The 23,467-nt window shown below is 47.8% G+C and overlaps 1 protein-coding gene across 1 annotated transcript in view; it reads right to left on the bottom strand.

Annotated features, from left to right (window-relative positions):
• The window catches only part of CACNA1B (calcium voltage-gated channel subunit alpha1 B), a 484,205-nt gene extending 461,271 nt beyond the window's left edge, over nt 1-22,934 (bottom strand). The window contains exons 1-3 of the mRNA XM_039506170.1: nt 22,209-22,934; nt 19,881-19,986; nt 6,552-6,691 (exon numbers count right to left, since the gene is read on the bottom strand). Of these exons, the coding sequence (XP_039362104.1) occupies nt 6,552-6,691; nt 19,881-19,986; nt 22,209-22,468 (506 nt within the window). The 5' untranslated portion in view covers nt 22,469-22,934. The remainder of the gene's footprint in view (nt 1-6,551; nt 6,692-19,880; nt 19,987-22,208) is intronic.
• Nucleotides 22,935-23,467: the final 533 nt, after the last annotated feature.

The raw sequence follows: 23,467 nt of genomic DNA, 5'->3' as shown, positions 1-23,467 counted from the left end.
CCCATTAAAGGCATGACACCATGAGCTCCGTGCTATGGGAATAATCCACAAAAATATACCCTAAATTATAGTTTTCAGAGTAGCAGCCGTATTAGTCTGTATCCGCAAAAAGAACAGGAGTACTTGTGGCACCTTAAAGACTAACAAAATTTATTTTAGCATGAGCTTTCGTGAGCTACAGCTCACTTCTTCGGATGCATAGAATGGAACACACAGACAGGAGATATTTATACATACAGAGAACATGAAAAGGTGGAAGTATGCATACCAACAGGAAAAGTCTAATCAATTGAGATGAGCTATCATCAGCAGGAGGAAAAAAACTTTTTGAAGTGATAATTAAGATGGCCCATAGAAAGTGTGAGGAGAACAGTTCTTTTCCTGTTGGTATGCATACTTCCACCTTTTCATGTTCTCTGTATGTATAAATATCTCCTGTCTGTGTGTTCCATTCTATGCATCCGAAGAAGTGAGCTGTAGCTCACGAAAGCTCATGCTAAAATAAATTTTGTTAGTCTTTAAGGTGCCACAAGTACTCCTGTTCTTTTTGCTAAATTATAGTAGGACTCTAGGAAAATGTGGGTAAAAGATATTAAAAGGTGTAAAAGCCTCCTATGTGAATGATCTTTTTCATACCTATCTCCATCGCTATGTATATTACATACCAAAACTAGATGATTAAAACCATTAAGGTTGAAAAGTCAAGTACTCATAATTTAGGAAGCATCAGACTTAACATTGCCTGTGCTACTTTAATTTGCCCCGCCCTGTATGTATGCATTCGGATCGTCTTTAGTTACATGACCACATCCTATTCTTTCCGCAGGACAGACCCTGCTCTGGGATTCAATCAAGGTTCTGTAGTGAAAAAGGCTGTTGTCTGTAAGCAGGGGCGGCTCCAGGCCCCAGCACGCCAAGCACGCGCTTGGGGCGGCATGCCGCGGGGGGCGCTCTGCCGGTCGCCGGAAGGGCAGCAGGCGGCTCCAGTGGACCTCCCACAGGTGTGCCTGCGGAGGGTCCGCTGGTCCCGCAGCTTCGGTGGAGCATCCGCAGGCGTGCCTGCAGGAGGTCCACCAGAGCCACAGGACCGGCGACCGGCAGAGCGCCTACCCGCGGCGTGCCACCGTGCTTGGGGCGGCGAAATTGCTAGAGCCGCCCCTGTCTGTAGGACCCTGGCCTCATCTGCTGCAGAAGTTGGAAGGTGTGTCGTGAATGAGGCAGAGAACTGCAGGAAGAGAAAAGATGATTTAATGCCTAAGGCGGGTGAACGCTACCTTGGAGAACTGAATTCTATCCCGGCTTTTGCCGCAGAATTCCTATATGATGCTAGGCAAGTTATTGAAACCAAACTTTTCACAAGTGGTCACTAATAGTGTGTTCCTCATTTTCTAGGTGCTTAACTGATTAATAGGAATTGAGCATCTAAAATCCAGCAGGCAGTTTTGAACATCCCAACCTACATGTCTGCCTCAAGAAATTCACTTTTCATTCTTTTCCAACCCCCTTGCAAGTACTCTTCACCCCCCATGTCAAACAAACATTTGCGAAACCAGGGCAAGGTATTCCCCTCTCTGGCTGCATGATCAGAGCTCCGCCGGACACTGCTGTGCATTTCCCTTTGGATAATTCGTGTATCTTCCTCCTAATAACTGTCAGACTTGGTAACTCTTAAGAGAATTGGGTTTTGGACCCTAAATCAAACTAGGAAGCTATGTATTTAGCCTCCTCTTGCTTTCTGCTGCTTATTTGATACTTGTTGCTTGCCCTGCACTTAGACAAAGAAAGTACAGTGTTCTGGGACTTGATATCATCGAGGTACAGAAGCTGCTGCTTTTCACACCCTGCTACAAAAGTAGTATATCAAATTGGTGACATAATTAAGACAATCCTGGTAACTAGCCAGGTCCACATCGAGGACAATCAGGCTGTTACTATGTGCAGAAAGAATTACCTTCCCAACTACTGCTGGGTTTACTAGTGCCACTGGAGCGATGCTTCCTTGGAAGCAGAGACTGAAACAGCTCCGCTAGAACATACCGCCCGACATTTGTCAGTCTGTCTTCCCACCCGGTGTGAGAGTACCGCTCCTTCTGCTGCATGGAATGCTCAAGCAGACACAAGCCAGTTTCCCTCCACTGGCTATAGACTCTTCTGCAAAATTGCTCTGTTGACATTTTGCAGTGAATGCAACAATGTTTCCCGTTAGTACTTGCAGCTTAAAGTGGGAGAAAGCTCTGATGCTAGTGGACAAGTGTGACTGTATGGCAGGCTACAGCTGGTTCTTAACTGCAAGGAACAGCAGCAGGTTCACATGGCCTGTTTCTTCGATAGAGTAGAGGGAGTTTACCATGTCTACCTCCTTAAGGACCTGTTTCAGAGCCTACCAATGTCAACTGGAATCTTTCCACTGACTTCAGTTGTCTCTGGATCCAGCCCTAATCCAAAGGAACATTACACCAAGCCTCTGGGAATGACACTGATGCACCATACCGGGTGGTTAGCTCCAGTCCCCAAAATATTGGGAATTGCCATTACAGGACACATTCCAGGTGCACAGGTGGATCTAATGGTGTGCAGGGCCTATTCTCTGGTGCTAACAGTTAACAAGCTCCTCTGGTTCTGGTCCACTTATTCAGGTGTGTTTTGTTTTGGGTTTTTTGTTAACAGTTACTACGGGAAAGAAATGTCACTGGAGTTAAAACACACCAATAAAACTATGCAAGTCAAACAACAGCAGCTATTAAATACTTGTGGCTCCTTCTAATATAGCAACAGACATCACAACAATGCAGCTTTCCTTGGTACTTGTCTGCAACCCGAGGAGTTTAAAACAAAACAAACAAAATCCAGGGGAAAGGAAATCTTCTGAAGAGCAGAAATCTATTTGTTTCCCTTGCCTTTATTAACAACAAATCGGCAGGCTTTCCTGAAAGTAAATGAGAAAGAGACACCACAGCACTTTTGTGGTAAGACACTGACTGAGTGCTTTCTGGAATGATAAAACAAGTCATTTTAGGCCACAATCTATTAGCCTCCAGTTTAGTTCAATAGGATATTGATCCTGGCTGCAGATGCCAGAAATGTGATTTATTTTCTAATTAACAAGTTCTAATGTCTAATTTTGACAGACAAAACGTCTATCATTGCTGGCAGCCACAACATCATCATCAAAAATGTTCCAGGATTTGGGCTTTGGCGTGGGGGAAAAGAGGCCGAGAAAGGGATATGGCAGTTTGCAGAATATCTGTTGAGACAGGTGATCGGCTCATGTTCAAATTCACACAAAGGATGGGTTTGATAAAAGCACAGCACAAACTAGCCCTCTCCCTATGGAAACAGCTAATGAGAGCAAATCTGCTTTTTGCTTTTCTGGGTTTAAGCTGAAAGCTGAAAATGAGATCAGGTTTTCCGGTGTTCATCATTTATCTCTACAAAGAATACAGGATTAACAGAGGCGCTCTGTGTGTGTGTGTAATTTTCTGTATCACTTCATATGTTTTCACAATCTCACAAACCTGAGAAATCAAAATCCATATCTATTTCAAATTAATTTGAAGGCGAACTTTGTTCTGTGCTTGCGCTCTGAACACAGGCTACCTTTTTATCTTTGCAATGAGAGGAGTCTGGAATGACCAAGGGGTTGTCTGGTTTGACAGTTGTGCACTTTCCACATAAGAGGAATTAATCCATCTCACAAAGTATCAGTACATATGGCAAGAAGAAAATAACGTGGCAACGACAGAGTTTGCCATATTAGTGTAGCAAGAGTAATATACTGTAGCACACATTCTATAAATATGTGAAATGCTGCATCAGCTGCAGATTTACTACTGTAGGTCATTTTTATTATTTTCTGATACACACACACGCGTGCCCCAGCACAAGCATTTTTAAATAAACTGATCTGCTATCACCTTTCATAGAAAAGAAAAATTCAAGTTGAATTCGTGTCACCAACGAGCAAAATCTTCCCTGAAGAAATAATCAGGTTTGTTATTGGTAAACATTCTTCCTCAGTGACCTTTCTTTAAAGTCCTCTTGCGGGGATGTCATGATCTCTCTCTCTAACAAAATGGCTTTGCTTAAAGCTTCTTATGTATATGGGTTATTGGAGAAAAAATGAGTGGGTAAATAAAGCTATCTGAGCTAGCCAGTGATGCCCAAACCACCATAAATTCTTGCCTTTTAGTCTAGAAAATGTGGAGCAAGAACAGTAAGCTAAGAAGAACCTGTTAATCTAGGAAATTGACCAGCGTGCAAGAGTCTTCATAGAAAAATTAATTTAATATCCTGTGTGATGTTGCAGAACTTTCAACACCACTTCTGTCCCATAAGTTCCTTCTTTTCATTACTGGTCTTTCAAACTCAGGCCCCAATTCAGGAAGGGACGGACACTACATACCTAACTTTAAACACATGAGCAATCCCATTGACTTCAATGCTTGACGTTAAGCATGCATGTAAGTACCGTGCCAAAGAATCAAGGCCATGAGTTGTAATATTTACAGGTGATGTGAATTTCTTCAGTGGAGATGGCTGCTATACTTGATGTCACTTAGTTTACACTAAGTCTTCCCTGCACTGCTTGCCTGCTGGGAAGTCCATGTACAAGACAACTTCAATACAACCCAGCTAGTGCCACCACTGGAAACCAGAAGCCTTGACATTAACAGGATTGTACTTCAAAGGATTATACATGTTTGAAGATGACAACAGGATTCCTTATTACAGCTGTCTAATCAAACTGCTAATCCACAATTATATTCAGAGATCAAACAGCTCTGCAAGTACTTGCAATAGAAATTATAGCAATAAAATGCCCGTGTCGTGCCTACAGCATTACACATTCATTTATGATTCCACCGGCACGGCACGCGCCAGGAGTATTCCACACCCTGGAGCTAAATCCTGAGCAACTCAGTCACAATCAGGAAGCATTTAACACGGTGTGTTCTGATTGTGTGTTCAGGTCTTTAAAAAAAAAAAAAAAAAGGAAATCAAAAAACCTGCCCGTATAAACCGAAACATGGCCCCTAGTCAGAGAAGCATCTGGATTCAAGAAAGCCCTTGTACTCTTAACTTTAAGCACATGCATAAGTATTTTTGGAGTCAATCAGACTTAAGCATATGCTTAAATGCTTTGTGGAATAAGGGTGAATTTAAACATGTGCTTAAGGGCTTTCCAGAACTGAGGTCTGTTTCTCCTTTCTTTACAAGGGTACAATGAGAAATAGGATGTGGAACATCCTATAATCATCAACGCCTGTAGCAACTGCACTAATTCAGGTTTCATCTTGGTCCCCTCTAACAAAGTCGTAGAATATGAGCCTGATTCTTCTTTGGGGCTCCAGTGAAGATGCTCTTGATTTACACCAGCGGCAGGAGAATCAAAGCGTACACATTTCTTTTCTTCCTAATGCATAAACAATTCCCTTAAACATCTTGACAGTCACATCACATGGTACATTGAATAACAAACAGAATTACAGTCAGAATGCATCTACTGATTTTATATTATATATATAAAATGGAGTGTGGTTAGGAAAGAGTGTGTGTGTGTGTGTGTGTGTGTACACGTTCCTAACAGCACTCCATTCCATATCACATGCCAGGATACGGACATCAGAGAATGTATATTCCCCATGAGAATATACTCACGGTGCCAGAGAGAGGTATGTAAAACAAATAGATATTAACACTTAATGGGCTGATTCCGCAGTCTTCTACAGGCAAAACTCCCACTGAAATCAGTCAGGTGTTTGCCTGTATAATCAGGTCCTCAACTAGGTCTTCAAAACCTTAACATCTATTTTGGACTTTAAGGGTACAGTTCATAAATCACTATGGATTCACAAGAACTCTTTAAACAAAGTTACTTTTCTAATCTCTCGCTGGCTAAACACGCTGTGGCAAAGTACATAATTGTAAACTGTTATAACCTACAGCATAGGAATAACGCATGTTCAGCATAGGTGCAACATACCAAGCCCAACAGACGTTTTCCAGCTAGACATGTGCATTACACATTTCAGGAAGCGTAAACAGAATTTTTAACTGTACTGCTTTTGAGAATGCTCAGCCTCTTTCTATTATTCCTTTAAAAGCCACTATTTTGTAATGGGTCAGCTTCATCTGTGGTGAAACTCCATGAAGTCTGAGGGAGTTGCAGCTGTTTCAACAAACTTTCACCCATCATCTTTGTCAGTGTTTCCTTTTGAAATCACTCCACCATTTCAGAGGAGGGTTTATTGTAACTAGAGTTTCAGTGCCTATTGCTAATTAGAACCTGGAAAAATAGGTATCTCAGAGCATCTGGGCAAGAACGGATTCTAACAAGTCTTCAAAACTTCTTTTTAGTTCAGTTCAAACAATATTTCAAAACCAGCTCATTCAGCACAGCAGCTATTATTTAAAGACAGTAAGTTCAGCAATGCACAACTTTACTACAGTGCATATTTCAAATTCTTCACGGATCCAAAGTTAAAACACAATATGAAACAAAGCAGCCTTAATCCCTTAGCAAACTTGAAGCAATGGTAACAGTCACCTACCCTGTGAGGACAACGACAAAATCCATCACGTTCCAGCCGTTTCGGAGATAAGAGCCTTTGTGAAAAACAAACCCCAGAGCGATGATTTTTATACCAGCTTCAAAACAAAATATTCCAATAAAGTACGGCTCAGTATCATCCTGAAAAGAAGGGGAAAAAATTAGAGATGTCAGAGAGAGACATTTCTGTGTTTGCCTCAACTTCTGTACAACTAAAAATAACTTATTCAATGTTCAAGTTTCTTGCTTAAGTGGAAACCCATATATATTTATGTTACCAGACCTAAGGATGTAGTAGTAAAAAAACAAAAACAAAAAAGCCTATTCCATGAATATTTGTTTACATTCAAAAATAAATTGTGATTCAACATGTTTGCGAATCTCATTTTCTTTTGCCATGAATATCTGAACTTTCAAGCTTCAGATGCCCAAGTAGCCATGAAAAGGGAATTATAAGATCAAATATTCACCAAGCACAACATTTCAAATTTGAGGTTTAATTGTACACTGCAACGTTCTTCCCATGTTGGTGATTTACAAACACCATGCAGTCGGGGACCAGACACAAAAGCATCTGACACACAGGCAATCAGAGCAGCATGGACTGCAAATATTGGAAACATATTATTTGCAAATGATCTGCAAACTGAAAATTAGTTGATGGGGAAATAAGTTGAATCGTGGAATAATCTGAGAATGTTATGACCTGATCGTGGACAGTTCGTTTTAATAAATGTAAGGCAAAATTCAACCAAGATTACTCTTTGTGAATGAATTGTTTAGCTTCATTTGATTTATAAATGCCTCCCCCCTTCTTGTACAATGATCCACCTCTCCCCCATCCTCCTCCAAAATCTTTTCTTCCATCAATTCTTCTTTCAGTAACTTTCTCCTCCATGGTGTCTCCACAGCTTCCCTTATCTGAATTGTTGCCCCATATTTATTTTTGTTCAACTTTGTGAAACAAACTTAACTTTGTGATTAACTTGATCACAATTCAGGCAAAATTCCCTGGAAGTCCTAGCACAGTCAAGGAACTATGATGTTATTGGAACAACAGAGACTTGGTGGGATAACTCACATGACTGGAGTACTGTCATGGATCGATATAAACTGTTCAGGAAGGACAGGCGGGGCAGGAAAGGTGGGAAAGTTGTATTGTATGTAAGAGAAGAGTCTGACTGCTCAGAGCTCTGGTATCAAACTGCAGAAAAACCTGAGAGTCTCTGGATTAAGTTTAGAAGCGTGAGCAACAAGGGTGATGTCGTGGTGGGAGTCTGCTATAGACCACCAGACCAGGAGGATGAGCTGGACGAGGCTTTTTTCTGGCAACTAGCAGAAGTTATTAGATCACAGACCCTGGTTCTCATGGTGGACTTCAGTCACCCTGCTACCTGCTGGGAGAGCAATACAGTGGTGTACAGACAATCTAGGAAGTTTTTTGAAAGTGTAGGGGACAATTTCCTGGTGCAAGTGCTGGAGGAACCAACTAAGGGCAGAGCTCTTCTTGACCTGCTGCTAACAAACTGGGAAGAATTAGTAGGGGAAGCAAAAGTGGATGGGAACCTGGGAGGCAGTGACCATGAGATGAATCAGTTCAGGATCCTGACACACGGAAGAAAGGAGAGCAGAAGAATACAGACCCTGGACTTCAGAAAAGCAGACTATGACTCCCTCAGGGAACTGATGGGCGGGATCCTCTGGGAGAATAACATGAGGGGGAAAGGAGTCCAAGACAGCTGGCCGTATTTTAAATAATCCTTATTGAGGTTGCAGGAACAAACCATTCCAGTGTGTAGAAAGAATAGTAAATATGTCAGGCAACCAGCTTGGCTTAACAGTGAAATCCTTGTTGATCTTAAACGCAAAAAAGAAGCTTACAAGAAGTGGAAGGTCAGACAAATGACCAGGGAGGAGTATAAAAATATTGCTCAGGTTTACAGGAGTGAAATCAGGAAGGCCAAATCACACTCTGAGTTGCAGCTAGCAAGATCTGTTAAGAGTAACAAGAAGGGTTTCTTCAGCTATGTTAGCAACAAGAAGAAAGTTAAGGAAAGTGTGGGCCCCTTACTGAATGGGGGAGGCAACCTAGTGACAGAGGATGTGGAAAAAGCTAGTGTACTCAATGCTTTTTTTGCCTCTGTCTTCACAAACAAGGTCAGCTCCCAGACTGCTGCACTGGGCAGCACAGCATGGGGAGGAGGTGACCAGCCCTCTGTGGAGAAAGAAGTGGTTCAGGACTATTTAGAAAAGCTGGATGAGCACAAGTCCATGAGGCCGGATGCGCTGCATCAGACGGTGCTAAAGGAGTTGGTGGATGTGATTGCAGAGCCATTGGCCATTATCTTTGAAAACTCCTGGCGATTGGAGAGGGTCCCGGATGACTGGAAAAAGGCTAATGTAGTGCCCATCTTTAAAAAAGGGGAGGAGGAGGATCCGGGGAACTACAAGCCAGTCAGCCTCACCTCAGTCCCTGGAAAAATCATGGAGCAGGTCCTCAAGGAATCAATTCTGAAGCACTTAGAGGAGAGGAAAGTGATCAGGAACAGTCAGCATGGATTCACCAAGGGCAAGTCATGCCTGACTAACCTAATTGCTTTCTATGATGAGATAACTGGGTCTGTGGAGGGGAAAGCAGTGGATGTGTTATTCCTTGACTTTAGCAAAGCTTTTGATACTGTCTCCCACAGTATTCTTGACAGAAAGTTAAAGAAGGATGAATGGACTACAAGGTGGATAGAAAGCCGGCTAGATCATTGGGTAGTGATCAATGGATCCATGTCTAGTTGGCAGCCGGTATCAAGCAGAGTGCCCCAAGGGTTGGTCCTGGGGCCAGTTTTGTTCAATATCTTCATTAATGATCTGGAGGATGGCATGGACTGCAGTCTCAGCAAGTTTTCAGATGACACTAAACTAGGAGGAGTGGTAGATACGCTGGAGAGTAGGGACAGGATACAGAGGGACCTAGACAAATTAGAGGATTGGGCCAAAAGAAACCTGATGAGGTTCAACAAGGACAAGTGCAGAGTCCTGAACTTAAGGCGGAAGAATCCCATGCACTGTTACAGACTAGGGACCAAGTGGCTAGGCAGCAGTTCTGCAGAAAAGGACCTAGGGGTTACAGTGGACGAGAACCTGGATATGAGTCAACAGAAGGCTAACAGCATTTTGGGCTGTATAAGTAGGAGCATTGCCAGCAGATTGAGGGATGTGATCATTCCTCTCTATTTGACATTGGTGAGGCCTCATCTGGAGTACTGTGTCCAGTTTTGGGCCCCACACTACAAGAAGGATGTGGAAAAATTGGAAAGAGTCCAGTGGAGGGCAACAAAAATGATTAGGGGGCTGGAGCACATGACTTATGAGGAGAGGCTGAGGGAACTGGGATTGTTTAGTCTTCAGAAGAGAAGAATGAGGGGGGATTTGATAGCTGCTTTTAACTACCTGAAAGGGGGTTCCAAAGAGGATGGATCTAGACTGTTCTCAGTAGTAGCAGATGACAGAAAAAGGAGCAATGGTCTCAAGTTGCAGTGTGGGAGGTTTAGGTTGGATATTAGGAAAAGCTTTTTCACTAGGAGGGTGGTGAAGCACTGGAATGGGTTACCTAGGGAGGTGGTGGAATCTCCTTCCTTAGAGGTTTTTAAGGTCAGGCTTGACAAAGCCCTGGCTGGGACGATTTAGTTGGGGATTGGCCCTGATTTGAGTAGAGGGTTGGACTAGATACCTCCTGAGGTCCCTTCCAACCCTGATATTCTATGATTATTCACTGAGGAAATTTTCAAGTAATTGGAAAGAACGACCATCTGAAAAACTCAGCAATCCATTGTTTTTCCAGAAGTCCATGTCCCAACCCACCCACTCTATAGGAACAATTATAGGGATGTGTGTGCAGTTCCTATTGTTAAGAGCAAAGAGGGGTCAAACATTTCAAACATCCCCCCCCCAAAAAAAAATCTCAAGCTTGTAGTGATAAATTTTCATCATTTTTCAGCCAATTAACAGGGCACTTATCCCCCTGCTCCCAAACTCTTAAGATTGATGTGTTGCAAAACTCCAAGAGCTCTAGAGGCTCAAACCCTATTAAAATCAACAGGAATTAAGCATCCAAATCCCCTAGATCAGCTTGAAGACATGATATTTGAGCTTTTTACTTTGCCTTCTTTCCTTCCTCAACTGCTTTCATAACTTGAGAAAGGGCAGACTGGAAGGAGGGTGTATCCCCCACCCATCTCTCCCCCAGAGTCTTTACCCTCTTCCTTCCCTCACTATCCACACCCCAAAAATCTATCCCTTCCACAGGGCAGGAAGCCTGTAGCTGGTTTCCTATAATTCACATGGTTTTTCCTTCTTTAAGTTGGTGATTCTGAGCTTTTTTCATACCAGGACCTCCGCTAAAGCTCCCAGACCCCTCTCCTAGTTAGCAACAAGGGAAAGGTGAGGTGGTCACCCCCTGACTCTGATTTATGATGGCTACCGCTTGCAGCTCACACCTCCAGACAGAGACCCTATGATTTGGGAAAAAAACAAAACAAAACACTTCCTTCTTCTCTGTAGCAGGAGCTGCATTTGTTTGGAGAAGAGACTCCAACATGGAGGACAGCTCACATAGGCTCCAATTCAGCAGCATGTCTAATGCACCAGACACCAAAAGAGGGATGTCCCTTGAACCATGGAGAAGGGGGCAGGGGAGCACACAGCCATCTTGGCGCCAAGAAGGGGAAACCGAGGCACAGCTGCTGCTCCAAGCTCCCCAATGAACACACACACACCCCACGATTCAGAGACCATTCCTTTCTGAGGGACTGGTTTCCTAGACCCACACAATAACTATAAGCATTGCTTCCCCCACCCCCCCAAAGTAGGGCTTCACAAAGAGTCAGTCCTCTCTGGACTTAGCTCACCCTCAGGATCCTCTACAACCCAACAGACAAACAGTCCCCTGTCTCCCCCACCCCCCTATCAGAAGGGTCTGTCCCCTCAAAGCTTTATAACCCATCAACCATTCACCTGGCTACTCTGCAGAGCCCCACCCTTAGGCTCCTCTAGTACCTAGCTTCTCCCCCAGGCCATCTGCACCGCTCCTGTAAGGAGACCTTCCCCTACTCTGAGACTGGCCTCTCTGCTGCCTTATATCTGGGGTCCTGTAGGTCACATGCTTATTCTGAGTCATGTGGCTTGTGACCGCCGGCTCCCAGCTTTAAAGGGCCATCGCCCATAAGACACACTGTGGTGTCTACACGTACCCAAGGACCAGTACTCTACTAGAGGGCCTTATCGGAAAAGTCCCTCCCAAAGCTAGAGGGAAGGGGAAGGGGAAGGAAGTCCTTGGCAGCTCCAAGGGGGCTGAGGGAAAAGAGGGTCCAAGCTGGGTTCATGTCTTTGCTGAAAAGAAAAAACAAACAGCACCGCTGGGGTGGGGGCTGGAAGGGGAGGTCTCTTCTGAGGTGGGGGCCTCTCTTCTTCAGACCCCCTTTCACCAACTGCCATGGTGTCAGCCCAGTGAGACGTGTCTCTTCCCTCTGGCTGACAACTCAGCAATGCTGCTGTCAGTCAGGGAGATGCCTTCAGACCATCCTCTATCCCAGTGGTGCCCAAACTGTGGGATGCTCCCCCTAGAGAAGCACATAGGAATGTGTGGTGGGGCCTGGAGCAGCCCCCACGGGGGGCGGAGAGGGAGCACCACCCAGGCCCCCTCTGCTCCAGCCCCACCTCAGCCACGGCCCTGCCCCCCAGCCACGGCTCCGCTCCCAGCCACGGGCCTCAGCCCCTGGCTCCCAACCCAGCTGTGGCTCTGCTCCTGGCCCCAGCCCCGGCCCCAGCCCCAGCCAAAGCCCCCAACCATGGCCTGGCACATGGCTCCGCTCCCAGCCTCACCCCTAGCCTTGTCCCCTGGCCACACCCCTCTCCCGGCCCCAGACCCACCCCCATCTGCAGCCCCAGCCTCAGCCCCTGGCTCCCAGCCTGGCTGTGACTCTGGCCCCAGCCTCGGCCCCCCTTACGTCTGTCTGCATCCCCCCACCCCTGGGAGCTGCAGCCTCGGCTCCTCATCGCAGCTCTGGGGGGTGGGGTGGAGAAGGATAAAGGGGGGCATGATGTGAAAAGTTTGGGGACCACTGATGTAGCCCCATTCAGCCTGTCCCTGGAGGGTGGGGGGAATCCACAACCCTAGTGGGACATTGGGGTGCCATTCTATGTGCTCAGAGGGGACCCTTGACAACATTCCCTACCAGGGCAGAATTCTGGCGGAGAAGTTGGCCATAAGCTGTGCCAGCAGGCTGCTGATTGTGGACGCAGCCGTGACTGGGCCAGACACACAGATTAATAAATAAGCTTCAGATCGGAAACGAGCTCTGATTCTGGAACGTTATCGCTATTCCCGGTTCATTTCCTAATGTCATTCCTTGGGCTCTGGATGACAAATCGAATAGGTTTGGGTGTGCTGGTAAATAGAGGCTTTGTACAAACAGAGGTTAATCTGAGCAGCCTGCACTGAATGCCTGTGGCTGGGATAAAGAATGAAATCCATTAGCCAAGTTAAAAATCTGTCATGTTGAATAACAGAGCAGCCAGCTTTGCCCCGCCTTCCCATCAAAAACATCCCGAAAACCCAAGCAGGCAGCGTCTTCCAGAGCATCGCCAGGTAGAAACCTCCCGTGTCTTACAAGCAAGCATGGACATGTGTACACTCAGGTCCCATGAAGCAGGGAGCAAAGCAGTGTGTTATAGCCAGAGGAGGCTGGAGAGGCCATGGAAAGGGAAAGTGTGACCAGGAGGAATCATACCACAGCATCACATAACTGCCACTGGTTCTGTGCTGCTTACGTGACAGCCACAAATTGCACACAGCCGCCCTGAAGAGGAATCAAGGAAGATCCTTTGTGTCTAGGCAAGTCTAGCCAAGAAAACCAGCCTTGGATATGTTGAAACCTTGCAGACATTAAAGCTGACCTGGTCGGCATTTAGCTCCTCGCACAGGCCACGTGAAAACCCAGCTGAAGGATCACATGGCCGCGCGGGAAGGCAATATAGGGCAACCCGTGGTAGCACAGCAGTAGAGCTATTTAGCTGGACTGCCATTGCTGAGGGAAACCCAGAGCCCTACGAAAGCAGGGAAACAACTAGAGCTGGATGGAAAACTTTACACCGACAACATTCGAACAAAACTAAATGAAACTGTGTCGAAATTTTCGCAATTCTTCCCTTCCCCCGCCCCTTTTCTGAGACACTCTACAAACTACACACCTATGAGTCCAGAGGGCTCGGGTTCTTTGTGCTGTAGGAGTATTTACCTGGCCAGTCCTCTATCCCTTCTGCAGTGCTGCTTGAGTCCCGTTCCCAAGGGGTGATCTGATCACGGTTTCAGCTAACAACTCCCAAGCCACCGTACTTGCAATCATGGTTTAATAAACGTGGGCGAGGGGAAGATGTGGCCCTAAGTCCTTACGCCAGAAGGACCAATTCTTAGTCCCATTGAAGTCAATGGTAAAACTGCCACTGGTTTCAATGGGATCGGGATTTGACCCCAGGTATCAAAAATGAGGGGGCAGTTCTTCCCCCTATGGGTTTTATTGTGCATCTAACAGTTGTTTAGCATTTTCGACTGCAACAGCTTATGCTCTGCAGGAGAAACAGGAAGCACATTCAAGCTGCATCACAACTAGAGCTGGCTGGGAAATTTTCACCCTAAAATGCCATTTCTTCTGAAGTGAAACTGTTCACTAAAACAGCGGCAGGTTCAATGCCACACCCAGCTTGAAACCGTTTTGGTAAGAAGATTCTCAAACTGGGACGCTTCAGTTTTTTTCAGTCAAAAGGACTCCTCATTGCAAAGTTTTAGTACATTTTCACTAAAGAAAAAGAAAGTAAAAAGAAGGGGGAAAGGTTGAAATGAAAATGAAACACTTCGGAATTATTGAAAAAATATTTTATTGACCTGAACAAAAAAAACAAACAAACAAAAAAAAAAAAGAGTTGCAGGCCCCCGCGTTGGGATGGGGAAAATGTGTTGAAAATTGTTGTGGAAAAAGGAATACCATTTCCTGCCCAGCCCTGGTTGTGACCCACTGCAGAAAAATTGGAAAACCAACAAAAACTATTTCTCATTAGCAATACTTATGTTTTTGCAACACACTTTGAGGATGAAAGAGCTAATCTAACCTCAAAACATTATCACCGTGACTCTTTGGTAAGGCCTTGCGCATGGAAATTAATTGGCAACCTTAACTATGGCTATCAAACACTCTAATTAAAATGGCCCTATGGCATGTCTCCGGGTATGCCGACCGAGGGATAAAAGCCTGTGACAGGCCCACGGCAGCTGACTTGGGCTCACAGAGCTCGGACTCTGGGACTGAAAAATTGCTGTTTAGATGTTCAAGCTTGGTGTGGAGTCCAAGCTCCGGGACCTGTGAGGGTGGAGGGTCCCAGAGCTCAGGCTCCAGCCTGAATCCAAACGTCTATACAGAGATTTTTAGCCCCACAGCCAGAGTCTTGCAAGACCAAGTCAGCTGACCCAGGCCAGCCATGGCCATGCAGTGGGTCTTTTATCCATGTGTAAACATACTCTAAGCCTGGGATCTGACTCAGGTTTGAGCCCAAGCCCCACTTCCACCCACACACAAATCAGTCTGACTTGGGTCATTAAGCACTCAGGACCTGGGTCCTAGAATCCTGCTAGGCAGGTGGGTCCAAGCCCGGTCATTTTTCAGTGTGGACACAGCTCAAGCCACAAACCAGAGTCAAAAGGCCTGCGTAGTGCAACATGAACGCATTAGCATGGCTGTGAGACCTCAGTCCAGCAATTGTAAACCCAGGGTTACAATGCAGTGTGGATGCTCAAGCATGAGCTTGGAAACACCGAATCCACAAGCCCAGGTCCCACAGACGCAGGCTTAGTATGCAGTGTAGACACACTCATAAAGGCTGGCTCAGGGTATGTCTACATTGTGCTAAAAGACCTGCGGCTTCGAGACTCAAAGCCTTGGTCAGCTGACTCGGTCTTGCAGGGCTCGGGCTGCGGGGCTAGAAAATGGCAGTGTAGACGTTCGGGTTCAAGCTGAAGACCCTCCCCTTGACAAAGCCTCGAAGGCCAGGCTCCAGCCCGAGCCCAAACCTCTACCATGCAACTTTATAGCCCCAGAGCCCAAGCCCCACGAGCCTGTCAGCTGACCTGGGCCGGCCACTCTCATGCTGCGGGTCTTATCACAGCGTAGACTCACCCTTCGAGACATTGCTGTCCACTATCAGTGGGTCAAAAACCTAGGGATCAACTCGTGCTCCACCAGTCAGTAAGAGCTGGCAGTGCTGTAGAGACTCATAGGAACGGGGTGAGTTTTATGCCATACACTGGTGAACCTCTGGCTCACTAAGGAGTAACACTGACAGCAACTGGCAGGAATCCCAGAAGGACAACACCTGCAGTGAAGAACCTTGAGGAAAGGTGTTAAAATGACGGGGGGGGGGGGACGAGACCAATAAAATGCTCCTCTCAGCTTCGGACATGGCATCGAACCCTATCCTCTCCCCCCACCCCGTCCCTTACGCCCAATCTAGAGAAATGTAGGGACAGAAATAAGATTTGCTAATTGTGCCCCTTGTTGCTTGGAATAATCCATCACTGAAGAATGGGGGAGCTTAGGCTAGGAAATCATTTTGTCCCTTTGCTGGTTCATATTTTTAGGAACTCCAAGGGGAAAAATCCAGCATTTATCCAGCTCTTAATCTTTACAGAGGCAAAACTTCCACTGAAGTCCCAGCCAGTGCCTTCATCACAAAACCATCCTTCCCCAATTAATAAAGCCCAAGACTGATAACAATACACTCTCGTAGAATGGTAAAAAGGTTGGGCATGTATACATGAGTTCCTGTTTTCCCTTCGCTCTTTTCAACTAGATGTGGGGGAGGGAATTAATACAGATACAATTAAGGAAGTTCACAGGTTTGTGGAGTGCCTAGCACAACGGGATCCTGCTCCATGAATGGGGCTGCTAAACAACTCTGATAATATAAATAAATGGGCACTCCCAGGCATGGGCGGCTCCAGGTATTTTGCCGCCCCAAGCACGGCAGCAGGCTGCCTTCGGCGGCTTGCCTGCGGGAGGTCCCCTGTCCCGCAGATTCGGCGGCATGCCTGCGGGAGGTCCGCCAAAGCCACGGGACCAGCGGACCCTCCACAGGCATGCCGCCAAGGCAACCTCATGGCGACCAACAGAGCGCCCCGTGGCTTGCCGCCCCAGGCACGCGCTTGGCATGCTAATGCTTGGAGCCACCCCTGCTCCCAGGTCAATGTGCACAAGAAAAGGTGGGATCAATAAATGACCCTGGACACCTTTCCAGTTCTATCACCTATAACTGTATTCCTTTTACTGAAGAATCATTCAGCTCATCAGCACTGCTCATCGCAATGTGCTATTCTAGAGATCACTATCAGTGGGTCAAAAACCTAGGGATCAACTCGTGCTCCACCAGTCAGTAAGAGCTGGCAGTGCTGTAGAGACTCATAGGAACGGGGTGAGTTTTGTGCCATACACTGGTGAACCTCTGGCTCACTAAGGAGTAACACTGACAGCAACTGGCAGGAATCCCAGAAGGACAACACCTGCAGTGAAGAACCTTGAGGAAAGGTGTTAAAATGACAGGGGGGGGGGGAGAAGAGACCAATAAAATGCTCCTCTCAGCTTCGGACATGGCATCGAACCCTATCCTCTCCCCCCACCCCGTCCCTTACGCCCAATCTAGAGAAATGTAGGGACAGAAATAAGATTTGCTAATTGTGCCCCTTGTTGCTTGGAATAATCCATCACTGAAGAATTGGGGAGCTTAGGCTAGGAAATCATTTTGTCCCTTTGCTGGTTCATATTTTTAGGAACTCCAAGGGGAAAAATCCAGCATTTATCCAGCTCTTAATCTTTACAGAGGCAAAACTTCCACTGAAGTCCCAGCCAGTGCCTTCATCACAAAACCATCCTTCCCCAATTAATAAAGCCCAAGACTGATAACAATACACTCTCGTAGAATGGTAAAAAGGTTGGGCATGTATACATGAGTTCCTGTTTTCCCTTCGCTCTTTTCAACTAGATGTGGGGGAGGGAATTAATACAGATACAATTAAGGAAGTTCACAGGTTTGTGGAGTGCCTAGCACAACGGGATCCTGCTCCATGAATGGGGCTGCTAAACAACTCTGATAATATAAATAAATAAATAGGCACTCCCAGGCATGGGCGGCTCCAGGTATTTTGCCGCCCCAAGCACGGCAGCAGGCTGCCTTCGGCGGCTTGCCTGCGGGAGGTCCCCTGTCCCGCAGATTCGGCGGCATGCCTGCGGGAGGTCCGCCAAAGCCACGGGACCAGCGGACCCTCCACAGGCATGCCGCCGAAGGCAACCCTCGCGGCGACCAACAGAGCGCCCCCCGTGGCTTGCCGCCCCAGGCACGCGCTTGGCATGCTAATGCCTGGAGCCACCCCTGCTCCCAGGTCAATGTGCACAAGAAAAGGTGGGATCAATAAATGACCCTGGACACCTTTCCAGTTCTGTATCAGAGGGGTAGCCGTGTTAGTCTGGTTCTGTAGAAGCAGCAAAGAATCCTGTGGCACCTTATAGACTAACAGACGTTTTGCAGCATGAGCTTTCGTGGGTGAAAGAAGAAGTGGGTATTCACCCACGAAAGCTCATGCTGCAAAACGTCTGTTAGTCTATAAGGTGCCACAGGATTCTTTGCTGCTTTCCAGTTCTATCACCTATGACTGTATTCCTTTTACTGAAGAATCATTCAGCTCATCAGCACTGCTCATCGCAATGTGCTATTCTAGAGATCATGTCCTGCAAAGTCTAGGAAACTGTAACCACCATAAATCAGAATCTCCTGCATTTCCTAGCTTTTGGCCCTAAGCCCAATATTACTTTAGTCTGCATCATTTCTGTATACATGTAAAACACAGGTGGATTCAGATTTAGTCCCCCACCGAATAGGCACCAATATCCGTTCATTCCAGCTTGGAAGTCGCTCCAGTTTGCGTAGAGTAAGAAAAAATGAAACCAAACTCTGCCCATTTTGTCATCGAGTGATAAGAAATGAAAGGATGGTTCTGAAGCTTTTCTTATTTTCCATTTGAAATAATGTAATTGACTCATTACCATAAAGCCTGCTGGTAAATTACTTTTCTTTGTAAGCTGGTTTCTTTTTGGCAAGATTGTAACATTTTCTAAATCCAAAGAGTTTAGCATTGAGAGGTTCCCCACAACATATCTTCAGTTTGACAATATCTGAAGAGTAAAGAAAACCCGCTGTATTCTATACAGAATACTGGGGGAAATGACCCAAGAGAGCCATTCAGTTCAACATCTAGTACGGAAGCCTTTGGAGTTCTCTTCCCACCTTGGTCTGTAACAGCCTGAGCTTGTTGGTCTTCAGGGGTCCAACTTTTCTCCCTTGACTTTAAGGAGATGGACAGGGCTGGCTAGCAGTGGTGCACAACTCTGATGGGGGTTGTACAGAGAGCGTCATATATTTTTGTTAAGTTCATGTTCTGGCTGGGTTATTCGTTTTGGACTTAGGGTAACTGATGGGTCTGTTTATTTATACATGTACAGTAAAAGCTCTCTTATCTGGCATGTTGGTGGAATGGGAGGTGCTGGTAAGTCAAAACTTCTGGTTAACTAAGAGGGAGGGAGTTTGGGGGCGGGAGAGGGCTCGGGGAAGGGGGCTGGGGCGCAGAGGGGATGCGGGTTGTGGGCTCTGGGAGTTTAGATGCAGGAGGGGGCTCAGGGCAGGGGGTTGCGGTGCAGGAGGAGATGCAGATTGCGGGCTCTGGGAGGGAGTTTGGGTGTGGGAGGGGGCTCAGGGCAAGGACTTGGGGCACAGGATAGGATTCAGGGTGCCGGATCCAGGCAGTACTCACCTCGAGTGGCTCCCTGCAAGTGGTGACACATCCCTGCTGCTCCTAGGTGGAGGTGCTGCCAGGCAGCTCTGCGTGCTGCCTCCACCCTCAGGTGCCGCCCCCGCAGCTCCCATTGGCCGCAGTTCCTCAGGGCAGGACAGGGACAGCGCATGGAGCCCCTGTGGCCATTGCACTGCCTAGGAGCAGCAAGGATATGTCGCTGCTCCCGGGAAGCCACACGGAGCCAGGTAGGGAGCCTGCTGGCCCCACACCAACTGGACTTTTAAGGGATATCAGAAATGTCTGGTTTCTAGAGCTTTCCAGCTGGTAAAGTGCTGGATAACACAGCTTTTACTGTATCTTTAAAAGATTGCTACGGGCATCCAGCACTGGGTGGGTAGGTTCTCTTTTATCACAGAATAGTAAAAACCTAAATAAATAAATGCAACTCACCAATCTCTCTGACATGGGTGTCTTGTCATCCTCTGGTAGATGCTGCTCCAAAGCCAGAACAATGCAATTGGCTATGATTGTCGCTAAAATCATGTATTCAAATGGAGTAGGGCCAATAGTTAAAGAAGAAACTAGCTGACACAAGGAGAATTTCAGCAAGAAGAATAATGCCATGTACTCTTATTACACGTCTACAGATGCTGATCATTCAAGTGGCATTGGTCTCTCCTGGAAACCCTCAGCCCGGCTCTCTCTGAATCATACCTCAGTCCCTTCTAGGGGGGTCTTTGGGAGGTTTTCAAGAAATCAATTCCCTTCTTTGGGAACCAGTGATTTAGATTTTGTCACACAAAATCCCTCTATAAATTCTGGGTTTCTCATCTTCTTCTTTTTCCAAAAGCAAATAGGAAGTTTTGATTTTAAAAAAGACTGACAATATAAAGTGTCCCCCAAGAGACAGTAAAATTGGATGTCCCTCACTGAATTATGGGTTAGTAATTCTCTGGAATTTAAATCTAAGCATGTTATGTAAATAAGTAAGGCACAGATTAGGGAACTTGGATTTCAAGCCTTCTATCTAGGTCTGAAATATGAATTACTGACGGATTGCCATGCCAGAGCAAAGCGTAGAGAAAGATATTCAGTGCCTGGATAGGTGTAGATGGCTGCTGAAGGGAAACCAGCTTCACAAGATAGTAAAGCCAGCTGGAAATACTGTACCTCTGCCTGTCTCTCTCTCTTTCTCTTCTCACCTGCACATGAGCAAACCCTTGGCTGACTCCAGCACTGAAGAGTAGCTCAGAGTGGTGGGTGATGCTTCTCCAGCACCACGGAGAGCTCCCCTGGGCAAGGACAGCGCCTGGTCTCCCCCTCACAGTTTCACCACAAGCCAGTCCTTTCATGGAGCAGGTTACTTGATTCACCCCAGAGAGCATCCTTGGCAAGTACCATACACTGAACTCGTCTCTGGCCTGAGCTGGAACTTCCCCAAGGAAAGTGGGGCTTGCGGATATTTTGTAGCTCTGCTTTTCCTGCTGACTCTGGGGTTTCTATAGTTTGTACCTTTCCTTAATGGTAAAGGAGAAGGAGGGAGAGGTGGCAAGACTGCCCCTGGGGCTTTTGCTGCTTGCTTATTCCAGGGTGGACTGCAGCCGCCATCCCTGTGTTTCCTAGCATTAACCGAGAGATCACTGTGGGGAACGTCTATTCACCAAACCAGTGCATTCCCCTCCCACCAGCCACCCTCGGAGTTCAAGCTGGGGAGGTTTGAATGGGAGCTGGGCTCCTGGCAGGTGCAAGGGTTGCTAGGAGGCAGAGAGGAGGCCGTACTGCTGCTAGCCAAGGATTAATAGGTGTGTGATTTCAGATGAAATGAAAACAACAGACTCTCCTGAGATTCCCCAGTGCAATGCATTCCTGCTGGTGCACATCAGCCACTGCACACATGCACCCTGGCAACCTAAACCTCAAAGGAAGAGTCGGGCTCCCTTTGCCAAGGATTTAGCTTCTCACCGCATGCATGGTAACAGAAGCAGAGTCCCCCTTCCTAGCGAGGTCTCTGCAGATCACTTGGTCAGGGAGCTGGTTCTGGGATGAAAAGCATCTGCCCCTTTCTCAGTACAGCCAGGGACTGCTTCTTGGCATCCTGCCTCACTCTGCCACTGAGCATTTAAAAACCAAACCCCAAGCCTAGGCTCTCCTGACTCCAGGTATTTGTGGTACCCTATTCCAAGGGAGAGGGCTAACGGCCGTTCTCATTGAAACAGCCTGGCCAAGGTGGGGTGCTAAAACCAGGCTGCAACAATTGTGTATTGGTGAGATGTCAGTAAGGAGACCTTGATTATTGCTGTCCCTAGCACTAGCTTCAATGCCAAGGTGTCACCATTTTACCTCACATTGGCCCTCCTGCAGAGAGAGAGAGGCTAAAATATTAAAATAAGAACCATAATTTACCCTCAGATGTCCTCCAGATCCCTTTGCATGGCTCTAAATAGCATGAAATGTGCATGCATAATACACACACAGAGAGAGAAAAATCCATGTATTTCACACCCACATTACACACCCATGTATTATATTCAACCACCACCACCCCTGATATTATAAACAAGTTCTATGACAGACACACACACCCCCATATCATCCCCACACACAGATCTAGACGGGGCACACACCGCCCAGTTGTGCTATCCCTAGATCACACACCCAGACACAAGCACTCGCCGCTCTGGGTTACACACAGACACACCCACACACCCCAAGCTTTTATTACCCCCAGACTCACCCCGCTCTGCTTGATCCCACCCCCACCCCTCCCCAAAAGGATATGGCCATTCGGTGATCCTCTTGGCGTATTTCCGTATAACGTTATCCTCGCTGAAGATGAAGAGGGATCGGTTGACGGTGAAGCAGTTCTGCTTGACGGGGATGGGGTTGTACAGAGCCATCGTCCGGGCTCGCTGGGCCATCGACTGCTTGTACATCCTTGGGCCGGGTGGGGGGCCGCCTTGCCGGCTGCCCCCTCTTCCAGCCCCGGCCGGACCGCCGCCTCCATAGCGGGTGGGCAGATCGTCGCCGAACCGAGCCATTCTCGCAACGCACGGAGCCGGGCGCTACAATCCACACTGGCAGCCGAGGCAGGGGGAAGCCGCATCCCAGCACCCCGGACTCCGCCGCCTGGGGCCTCGCTGCTGGGAGGGCAGGAAGCGCGGGGTGCGGCTCTGCTCCTCCGGCTGCAGCTGGGGAGGGGACGCAGCAGCGGGCACGGTAGGAACCGGCCGGTCCAGCCGGCCACGCCGCGCTCCCCCACCCGCGGAAGGGAGCGGAGAGGGCTGCGCTCAACTTCCCCCCCAGGTGCCTTCCCTCCAGCCCAGCCTCATGCTTCTCCCGAGCCGGGCAGCTCCCCCGGGGGAGGGCGATGGCTCTCGGGGCTGGGGGGCAGGAATCCTCCGTCCCCTTCCTCTCCTCCGGCCTCCTCGCTCGTCCTCCCTCTCCCCCGGCGGCGGGCAGCCGGAGCGCGGCGCAGGAGACTCCCTGAGTCACCGGCAGCTCGAATGGAAACGTTCAGAGTAACCAGTTTGTGGAACCTCCGCCCCCTATAAGAGCCCGGCCCGGTGACTCCCCTCAGCCAATCAGATGCGGCAGCTCCACCCTGGCCGATACAACCCCTGGAGAGAGAGAGAGAGAGAGAACCGAGATTTGCTCCCCCAGCTTCATTGCCAAGCCCTGGCCGACTCCTGAACGCACAGCCAGGGGGTGGGACGGTCCATTCGCTTCCCCCTCCCCCGCACACACACCCTGCCCATCCGCACCCCAGGGATCGCGGGAGGGGGGTGCAAAGCGGGGGGGGGGGCTTGGAGCCATGCCATAGAGATGCCCCAATCCATGGTTAAGTCCCCCCTCCCCTGACATGATGCCAGAGTCTGCCCCTGCCAGCAGAGGACACACTACGGTGGGCACGGAGTTAGCAGCCCTGCCCGCCTACCCGGGCTGGGGGGGGGCGAGGGGCGGTGCTGGGGCTGATGGGGGGCTAGCTAGAAGTTTGGGGGGGGGGCAGACCTGAGAAGCAGGTGCCCCACGCGCGTGCG

The sequence above is a fragment of the Mauremys reevesii genome, linkage group 19 (assembly GCF_016161935.1).
Source record: "Mauremys reevesii isolate NIE-2019 linkage group 19, ASM1616193v1, whole genome shotgun sequence".
Lineage (NCBI taxonomy): Eukaryota > Metazoa > Chordata > Testudines > Geoemydidae > Mauremys > Mauremys reevesii.
The sequence above is the reverse complement of the archived record's forward strand: the minus strand, read 5'-3'. Positions and strand labels throughout refer to the sequence as shown.